Source organism: Nuphar pumila, chromosome 1, assembly GCF_984573655.1.
Source record: "Nuphar pumila chromosome 1, dmNupPumi1.hap1.1, whole genome shotgun sequence".
Taxonomy (NCBI): Eukaryota; Viridiplantae; Streptophyta; class Magnoliopsida; order Nymphaeales; family Nymphaeaceae; genus Nuphar; species Nuphar pumila.
In genome coordinates, this window is record NC_143249.1 from 33,412,425 (window position 1) to 33,423,273 (window position 10,849).

The 10,849-nt window shown below is 39.5% G+C and overlaps 1 protein-coding gene across 1 annotated transcript; it reads left to right on the plus strand.

Moving 5' to 3' along the window:
* The first annotated feature begins 6,184 nt into the window (after window positions 1-6,184).
* On the plus strand, window positions 6,185-10,820 carry LOC149848629 (protein kinase family protein). Its single transcript, XM_089996467.1, has 8 exons — window positions 6,185-6,451; window positions 8,995-9,112; window positions 9,199-9,257; window positions 9,349-9,413; window positions 9,537-9,630; window positions 9,697-9,777; window positions 9,863-9,974; window positions 10,045-10,820. The coding sequence occupies exons 1-8, from the start codon at window positions 6,197-6,199 to the stop codon at window positions 10,095-10,097; spliced, it is 837 nt and encodes a 278-aa protein (XP_089852593.1). The 5' UTR covers window positions 6,185-6,196; the 3' UTR covers window positions 10,098-10,820.
* Window positions 10,821-10,849: the final 29 nt, after the last annotated feature.

Here is a 10,849-nt window from a genome sequence, read left to right on the forward strand (position 1 = left end):
TGGAGAGGCATATGGGCTCATGGTTAGCAAGTCAAAATCAGTTTTTGTTGTCTTTAATGTGAAACAACAGAGAGCTAACTACATTCAAAGACTGTGTGGTTGGAACCACGACTCGCTGCCATTAACTTACCTGGGCCTTCCTCTTTTCAAGGCAATGGGAGACTCAAAAAAATCTGTGTGAGTAGTTATTTGCTAAGTTTGGTAGAAGGCTGGAGATGTGGAACAATGAGCTTCTAGCCATGACAGGCCACATTTTCGATGTTTTGGATGGGCAATTTCAAATTCCTCAAAGCAACAATAGCAAAGATGGAGTGAATTATTAGATGTTTCTTGTGGTATGATACTGATCACTAGAAGCATTTCCACCTCATAGGGTGGAAGCATGCAAACCAGCTTCAACATTCACGATCTAAGGGAAATCAACTTGGCATGTTTAGCTAAATTGGCTTGGAGAGCCTTCAATCAACCAAATAACCCCGTCTTGTTTGGTTTCTGCTAAGTGTATGTCCATAGAGTCAATTTGGATGCCAAAGGCTCAATTTGTGACATCCCATAATTATAGGGGTATCAAAACATGGCTTTTAATTATAATTTAAGGTTGTCAATGGAGTGTTGGAAACGGGCATACTATAGAGTATTGGTTCAACCCAATGGGGGTTGGCTTAGTGGGGTAGGGCCTTGGCTGCTAGATGGGCACTCAAGGTTCGGTTTTCATGAGTGCTGCCCCTTTGCGCAAGCCAATACATAGCATAGGCTCCGAGGGGCAAGGGTCCTAGCCTTGAAGTTTTACCCTATGAAAATGGGAGACTAGATGATATGGACTCGATAAGCACTGATCCACAATCCAAGATCCAAACGGATCTTGACACGTGCAAAAGTTTTTTCACGGGGATGAGTCCGAATAGGACTCCGAAAAATAGAGTTTTGCGATCTGTGCGCTTTGTTTCAACAAAGGCAGTCCAAAGGAAAATTGTGCATGACTTGTGCACCTTTTCAACGAATCTAAAATTACTATATTCGGATTTGAACTGTCTGATCCATGGACTCAAAACTGGACTATTCAGACTGGTCTTCGACAGACTTCCCAAACTTGTCAGGCAGTCTGTTTGAAGGAGTTCTCGACCTCTTAGACGATGGAGTTTCTAAAACCTCTCAACAGATGAATTAAAGGTCGGATCAAGACCTTTTAAAAAAGCTAAAATTCTAAATTTTTGGGCAATCTTACGGGTGTCTACGAATTTTTGAAGTTTCTGATCTGTTGGGTTTCAACTATCGTACCCTACAACAGAAGGTCCTATACGGTCACTCGAATCACCCTAGATTTGGGCACTCAGATGAGGGTTTCAGAAGAAACCCCAAACTTTACTAATTTGTAGACACATGTTAATTAACCAGACCAATTTTTAGTTTTAGAAATCATGCAGTAAAACTCCAGATATTCGAAAATCAAAACAACCTATGTAGGATTCTACAACAGTCAATTTGCATGCTCCATTTATAACATGTGTAGAAATATTGATTCTTTCAAACCACTTGCAGGATGATTTGGAAAAAGTTGTAAACATAAAAGTTACATACCTTTGTCTTAATTTTCCACAGAATCAAACGGATCTAATTTTCATGAAAAGGATTATGAGAAATCTCAAAAATACGGAATGTTGTCTGAAATGTTCTGGACTGGGCAGAGACTAACAACTCTGTCCACCCGACAGCTTGACAAGGATTTTCAAGGATCCTGCAGGCTGAATCAGACCAAGACTTCAACAACAAAGTTGGAGGTATGTATCTTGGCTTTGCAGAAAGCCTAAGAACACCAAAATATGACCAGTATTTAGGCAGATACTATTGATTCTTTGGAGTCATCTCTGACAACTCTAGAACCAAGACCCGTTTCTTGACAGAAATTAAAAATAACACAAACCACGATTTACAGGATGTTAAAACAACTTCAAAAACTCTCAATAACATAAAAAAAATTCAGAATTTTCATTCAATATACATCAACAAACTAATTGCAGGATACAAAGATTAGAAACATCAAGATCGAAGTACAAAACAAGAGAGATCAAGGTATACAAGCACAGTTTCGTAAATAAGATGGTGCGGTTGTGTAGCAGCCAACACCGACACCAACTCGTGGAAGGTGGGAAGTGCAGAGCTCTTCAGTCATGGGCATGATTCCTACAACAACTCGGCCAATGTGACCTTCCCTAAACAAACCTCCAAACACACACCAAGCTCCAACTCGAGTTTTCCTTTCACCTTCTTCCTTGATGTCATCATCAGGAAACTTATCTGGGACTTAAGCAGCTTAACCGAGCCGGATCAAGCCAAATAATAAACAACAAACTTGTAGAGCAAAATCTTAGCTTTCCAACAAACTAAAAATCATGCAATTTAAACCAGTATCTAGGGAGATACAGTCAAAATATAGAGACTGTGTTCACCCTTTAAACAACCTCTTCCACTCTCTCATCACCATTTCGAATTTCTTTAAAATTTAGACAAAAGACCCCTCACTAATTTTTCTGCTGAAATTTAAGGGGCACAAAGAGAACAAGTTCTCTCATTGGCCACGTGAGAGGCAGCCGCTCTTGAGGTCAATGAGGGCAGCCTCCCTTGAAGCCAATGAGAGAGCTTAATTCAAGCAAGTTCTAGCTCTTATTGCACCTCAATTTGGCCCAATGACGCAACACCCTTTTGAATTAATTGGACTAGCTTGGTGGCACCTCAATTACGCCCAATGAGGATGGGCTGATGTGGCTGGTCAAGGGAAGCTTGAATATCATTGACCCAAGTCCATATTAGTCAAGCTCTAGGGCATCAATATGGATCCAAGTGGCGGTATTAGATCTTGTTACAAGATCCAATACTCAAACTGGATCTTTACACAGATTACTTTGGATCCAACATTAAAATTATAAAAAATAAAACTACCCAATTACCCCGTACACCCTCTAGCGCCACAAAAGATCCTACAAGGCACTAAAACTATCCGGATCCGTAGAATCTGACACATAAAAAACTAAAAACTAAAAATAAAAATAAAAATAAAAATAAAAATAAAAATAAAAATTACATAAAATAAAATACATAAAAAGCATAAATGATTCCAGACATACAAAATAGAATCAAACATAAAAATACAATTTCTGAGAAAAAATAAAGTATCCCAGAAATTGAAACATGATATTCAAAGCTGATATGGGTATGTAAAGATCCAACAAATGGTCCTACATGATTGGATCTGTCACAGATCTTATCCCAGATCGAATCTGATGAGTTAAATATGGATCTAACTTGTCTTCAATGCACGGACCCTCAGGATGCTCTTAGCCTTGGAGTTTTACCCTGTGAAAATGGGAGACCAGACCTAGTGGTTAGAATGCAGTGCATGGTAGAAGGGAGGAGCAACGCACCGGGTAGTCTCTCGATTAATGTACATTTTGTATATATTTAACAGATTTCAGGTTGTTAAAGTTTGTAATAAACTTTTTTTTTTGCCAACTTGCTATCCAATTTGTCTAGCTCGGGGATGTGTAAATCTTGGAAAGACCATCCCCTGGCTGCTTAGTGGGGAATAGAATTTTTGTATACTTGATTACTATATTGGAATAAACTGGTAGGGGTGTGCCTAACACCAACTTGCCTATAAAAAAACTAAAAATAAAAAACGTGGATTTGGATTTGCTAAATCACGTTTTCTGGGCTTTGGATTTGTAACTTTGGCCAAGTTTAACTTGGAGCTAAGTCAAAATCCAATCTGATTTCATTTTTAAATTTTTACTTTTAAGAAGTTTTTTTTTGCTTTCCTATGCATCATTATTGCCACATATATTATGGGTATGAACTCGACTGTATTATATTGGGTCCAAATTCAGGTCTATAATGTATATTTTTTTAATTCAAATCTAATATGACCCGATCCATATATGATACACTTGCAACCCTAAACCCTAATAGAACTTTCAACCAAACATACTAGTATCAAGCACTGCAAGTCCCAAACTAAAGTGATTGGGACCAAGCCCATGTCTGACTAGACTTCATATAGGTGAAATCAAAGTCGGGTCTAGACATAATATGAACTGCATCCAAGCCTAAATTTTGTTGTGCAAGAACATAAATCATACCTAGCTCCATACACTGCTAGGCCTTATGGCCAGACTCGTTTGAACAAACAAGCCAAGACCCTACAAGGGTATAAGGTAAGCTTGGTAGGCTCGATCATAGTTACTGGAAGCTTCTTGCTACATGGGGAAGTTCGCTTCTCTGGTAGCTCACTTTAGAATCGAAAAACTCTTTGCTTCTTCAAAATGAGAGAAAGTTTTGGGAAACCCGCTTCCAAAATACTGGAAACTTGATTCCCTTTAGTAAGAAGCCCACTTCCTCATCATTTCTCAAATCAATTTACTTTCACTTTGTTAACATTTTTTTCTAGCTTTTTGCCATTTTTCTCTCACTTCCCTTCACTTCTTACATGTTTTTTTTTAAAGATACGCGAGCTTGGGGTTAGGCAGACCCCCACCAGTAGTTATACAACCATATCGTTGAGATTTGAACTTGCAACGTCCCAACACAAGGTGACATACACTAGCTGCTCCTACCAAACACTTAAAGTGCTCATTGGTCACTTCTTACATTTTTTGTATTAGAAAATTATAATTATTTTATAACAAGCTTGTAGGTTGGTTTTTATATTTACTTATATTTGTGCTTACATTATTTCTTATCAGTTTCTGCCCACACTTGATAATTGTTTTTTATGTGTTCTTTTCACTTTTTAATGCATTTTCATAATCGTTTCACAACCGTATCCCACTTCTCGCTTCATGTTACCTTTTAACACTCGCTTCTCTACTTCCACTTCATGCATCACTTCTCATATCCATTTCGTTCACTGGTAACTATGGACTCAATAAGGCTTGAATAGTTGTAATATTAGAATTTAATTTGAATAATTTATTAAATAGGCAAGAGTGCAGATTTTAAGAAAAAATCAATAAAACTCATAGGGTTTCATTTTCGTTGCTTTTGGCATCTCCTTTCCTGACTTGATTTGATTCGATTTGGGCAGATTTTCTAAATCTTTTTTTTATATGATTTAAAAAAATCGTATCTACGACTCAACTTGCCATACCTACATCCTAAAGGCGTCTCCTTCTCTCCTAACTTGATTTAATCTGATTTAAACAGATTTTTTAAATCTTTTTATTTTGTTTTTGCATAAGAAAAAATTTGCATTTAAGATTGAAGACCTAGTCATGCTGACTCAACCTGACATACATACCAAAGGCGTAAAACTCACTTTGAGGCTAGGACCTATGCTGGTTGTCAGCTTGTGCAAGAGAATGATGACTGTAGGAATCGAACCTCGACAGCCTAAAACTCTGAGGCTAGGACCAGTGTTGTGAGAGGTGTACGCTCAAATACCTGAAGCGTCAGAGGCGAGGCACACGCTCAAGGTACTGAGGCGTGCTGTGATGCGCAAATTGCCCCTCATCAACCTCCAGAATCCCCTCCTTCATCCCCAAGTCTTCCTCCTCCGCCCGATTCGTCGGCTGTGCTAACCTCAAGTGCCGGTGGATCCACCGCCACGTGCCAGCCAACTGCTCCTCCGCCGCTCCCTGCCTCCCCTCCCACTGCTTCACTTCCATACCAGTTGTGAGAGGCGTACGCCTCAGAGGCGAAGCGCAGGCTCAACGCCTCCCTTCGCCTCATCGCATTTAACAACCTTGGCTAGGACCTATGCTGGACGTCAGCTTGAGCGAGAGAATGATGCCCTTAGGAATCGAACCTCGACAGCCTAGGCCTTACCTTAACTATGCCAAACCCCCATGGGGCTTTTAAATCTTTTCGAAAAACGAATTCTGACAACATTGCTTAATACTGTAAGTCCGGATCTAATGCGAGTCCGATCTGTTGACGGGTCTCCTGTCCATGTTTGGGTTCCGACCCATATTGGACTAGTCCGAACCGATTACATCTCCTGCAGATATTTTTGTTAGGGTCAGGACAGCGGCACGTGGGCCCCACCCTTTGTTTCTTTTGTCTATAACCATCCATCTCGAAGATGGACGATAGAGAACCCCTCGCATAACCATCGTTCCCAGACAGCGACAAAAAATCTACTATTTAGATACACAAAGCAAACGAAACGAACAAAGGAAGAAGAGGACGTCAGGAGAAGGGAGAAATGATGGATGAAGGGGGTGAGGGAGAGATCACAGGGAGGGTGGTTGGGAACTACGTGGTGACCAAGAGAGTCGGTGCTGGCTCGAACGCGGTGGTTTGGAAGGCGGAGCACGTGAGCAGCGGCAGGAGCGTCGCCCTGAAGAGGGTGAACCTCTCGAAGCTCACCAAGAGGCTCAGGGAGTCCCTAGATTGCGAGGTCGCCTTCTTGTCTAAGGTTGACCATCCAAACATCGTCCACCTGTTTGAAGTAATCCAGGTTGGTGTTTTCTGATCAAAATTCGGGTACCCAATGCAGAAAAATTGTGTATGAGGATTAGTTTTCATGTGGGTGATAGAGTGCTCATTTGAAATTTGCTTCATGGTGTTTGTTGCTGATGTGAAATTGGGTTGTGTTGATCCTAAAGATGTAATACCCATGTTTTGTTTTGGGGGAAGGATTACTTTTCATGTGGATGATTGAGTTTTCGTTTGATTTTTTGCATTATGGTGTTTGTTGGTGATGGTGAATTTGTGTTGTGTTGGTGTTAGAGATGTAATACACAAGGGTCCTGGTGGGGTTTCTAGAAGAGGAAATGGTTTTGAGAGGGTTGAAATGAATTAAAAAATCGGTGCTAAGAGTGTGGTTTACTTAAGGAATTTTGGTTTTGGTGATGTTTGATGGTATGATTGGTTCTGTTGGTTATGATACTTTTGTGAGTAATTGGTTGCTGTGATTCAATTAGATGGGGACTCCATTTTGTGGGTTTATGCTGTCGGATTTAAGATTTTGAAGTTCATGTTGAGTGGTTGTAGACTTATAGTTTGTGTGTTCATGATTTATAATCATGCTTGATTATGTTTCTTATGATTATACAGTTTTACTTTTTGCAAATGTAAACCTTCTGTACCCAACCCCAAGGGGGGTTGGCGTAGTGGGGTGGGGCCTTGGCTGCTAGGCGGGCAGTTAAGGTTCCATTCCCATGGGGGTCGCCCCTCTGCGCAAGTCAACGAGTAACATAGGCCCTGGGGGCAGGGGTCCTAGCCTCAGAGTTTTAGGCTGCGATGACCGTAGGTATGGCAGGCTGAGCCAGCGTGACCTGGTCTTCGAGCGGGTTGCGGTTTTTTCGGGTTATAAATCCAAAAAAAAAAACTCCAGTACCCAGATGTGTTCTTACTATGTTTGATTTTGGTGGTTTGAACAATTCCAGAACTGAATATGTAATCATGCTCTTTTGTTCCAACCAGCTCTATGGTAATTGAAATTGGGAAGTGGTTATGTTGGTGCCTGATTTCGACGAGAGTCATATTCTGTATAAGATGATAAAAGCACACGTGTGGTTACTTTTTGTTTGAAGGTCCTTTTCCGATTTGCTTGTGATAGCTGGTAATTGAGAGTTCTCATTTCAAACTCTACTGGGGGGTTCCATGTCTTCATAGAAAAGAACCTAAAGAGTTGCAGATGATCATGATCAAAAGAAGATTGGAAATGGTAATAACTAATAACTATGGATGACAAACTTGTATATGGTTTCTGAGATTACTAAATAGTAATAGTGCCTAGTGAACATAACGAGAAAAATTCAATTAAAGATAAGAATTACAGGGGGGGGGGAATCATCCATCATCATCAAGCCTTATCCCACCTACATGGGACGGGGGGAAAGATGTAGTAGGAAATTGATCACGAGATACAGCAGTTAGATGAGGGTAAAAGGAAAATTTCAGTGACAAAGCCACAGATGCCATGGTAAGCGTATTGCTACTTTTGAGATGGTCTTTTCTAAATATTGTGCCCTGACTAATTTTTGGTAGTCAGAACCTGTTGGTTGTAACTTCGTTCTTTCATTTACTGTGGAATATATGATTTCATCTTGGAGTTAAAAAAGCATAAATGGTAATAAACCGGTATGCTGGTTTCATAATTCATACTTTGAGTTCAACAAAAATGTTAATGAAGTATGTCCAAGTTGGAATTAACAGTTTAGAAAATCTTTTCTTGGCAGTGGCACTTTGTGATAAGTCTGATTCCTGTGCTAGCAGTCTTATTCAAATACCTAAATCGTGGCATCAGACAGGTTAAGGATGTTCTGGTTTTGTAACAGTGGTACGATTGTAATTAAGTAAAATCTGCTGGGAAACTTTCATGCTGGTTTAGGTTCCAAGACAAATTTGATTGGTGAAATATTTTGTGATTAATTTCACTCTTATTGATTCAGAGGCTGTGTTTTGAATGTTCATTCTCTTAAAGGTGGAACTAGAGCCTAAAGTAGAAAATTTTGAGCATGTGTGCATCTTCCTATGCACTACTGCTTGCCAGCTTGGTAATGTACCACCTAGGGATAAGTGTGAGATGTTTCAACAGTTCCATACAGTATGACAATAAAAATGAGTTAGAAATAAGGCCATTCCTTCCTTGAGAAAGGTGCATAGCTTCCATGGATCCTAGAATTCTTAGCATCTTCTGGAGATCCATCAAAACAAGTTCAGATCTGCAGGAATATTTTCTTTGAATGTGTTGTTTTTGGGGACAACTCAGCACGGTAGGTTCATCTTAGGGCATTGATTAGCAATGATACTTTTGTATACTGTTCAATTGCTGTTATGATAAGATTAACTTGTGTGACATTTGATAAGTAACAAGTAAATCATAATCATCTACAGTAGAATGTTGAAACTTGTAAATTTTCATATTTCATGAAACCTGGTGGCAAAAGATTGACAAAGAAAAGACTGCAAGAAGGGCCTTCTTGTACTAGAAAAGGGCCTTCTATAAAAAAATTGTTTTCTAATGGTCATTTATCTTTTATTTGCTTCCTGTAGGTTAATGGATATCTGTTCCTTGTCTTGGAGTTCTGTGATGGCGGAGACTTATCTTCCTACATTCAGCAACATGGGAGGGTTTTGGAACATACTGCAAGAAGATTCATACAGCAACTTGGTAATCCCTTTCCTTTTATTCACATGGTGCAGAGTAAGTTTTGTTGCTACTGCAGTGTTACTAAGACATTCATCTGTATGTTCCAGCTGCTGGTTTGGAGGTCCTACATGCTCACCACATTATCCATCGAGATTTGAAGCCTGAAGTATGGAAATGTTTATCTTTTATGCTCATGTGAATGATCATGAATTTCAGAATTCAGATCGTGATTTGGGACAGAGCTTTTCTTCTTGCAGAACATTCTTCTTTCTAGTCCTGATGGTGATGCCGTGCTAAAAATATGTGATTTCAGCCTTTCAAGGTTATTCTAGAAACTTGTTCCTGGGTGTTTATATTTGGCATTCAAAACTTTGAGAAAGCAAAAAAGAAGAAATGAAAGGATTCTTTTATGTTAGATAATTGAATAATTTCAACTATATTACAGGACATTAGATCCAGGGGATGATGCGGACACAGTTTGTGGATCACCATTATACATGGCTCCAGAAGTTCTGCAGTTTAAAAAATACAATGAAAAGGTAAACACAACTGCACTAGAATATTTGCTTAATGAATTGAGATGAAATCATCCTCTTTGCTTGTAGGTTGATATGTGGAGTGTTGGTGCCATTATTTTTGAGCTTCTAAATGGGTATCCTCCATTCCGAGGGAGAAACAATGTTCAGGTAGCTTCTCTTTGACATGCATTTTTCTTTTTCTCGTCCAAGGCCATTTTCTTGCTAATGTCCTCCTTTATGTAACCCTTCTCAGCTGCTTCAGAATATCACCAACTCTACAAGTCTACCGTTTTCACAGCTTGTTCTTCCAAGACTGCATCCAGACTGTGTAGATATATGTAGAAGACTGTTGTGTAAAAATCCAGGTCTGTAAACCAACTTCAATGCCTTTCTCATCTTTCTACTTTGAATTCTGATGAAGCTGTACCTATGCAGTCAAGCGCTTGTCGTTTGAAGAATTTTATCACCACAGATTCCTGAGAAGGTAACGATCACAATTGCCAGGAGATCCCAGTGAGTTTTTTTTATTTCATGGGATCAGCATGACGAATCTGTTGTATGCATTTCATGTAGCAGTGTTTATTGCTAGCCTGTATTCCACATCTGATAAATCTACTATGGTGTACTGATTGTGAATACTAGCCTTCTTATAATGAACCAAATTGTTTACCTCAATCAAGCTGCATCCTCATGTTTGCTTCACCTGCTTATTCTTCATTAATTTTAGCATTTGCAAGACATCATCCCATCGGCATTCATGTGTGTAAATATTCGATAGCAAGACAAGCTCAACAATGTATTCTAACACTCAAAGTGAATTCTGCAAGCACTGAGCAAAAATAGCCCCATACGGTTGCATGTGGTTTGGATATATCCTTTATGAATTTGAGAGCAGAATTAAGTTGACCCCTTCGGCCAAGAAGGTCAACCGAGCGTCCATAGTGTTTAACACAGGATAGATATGGCAAACTTTAATCTGGGACCCCAAAAAACACTCAAGATCTTCATAAAAAAGTCCACCATGCACACAGTCTGACAGAAGACTTGAGGAAAGTGATCGGTTGATAACATATAAGCAATGCTAATCTCATCAGATTTCAATTCAGAGAATTTCATATGATGAAACACCCTGAACGCTTGGTCGTAACTGTTGCTTTTAGCACACCAGATATCATCACGGTTCAACCCGGCAATACATCAAACACTTGTTTGGCAATACTTACCTCCCCTACCCTTGGGT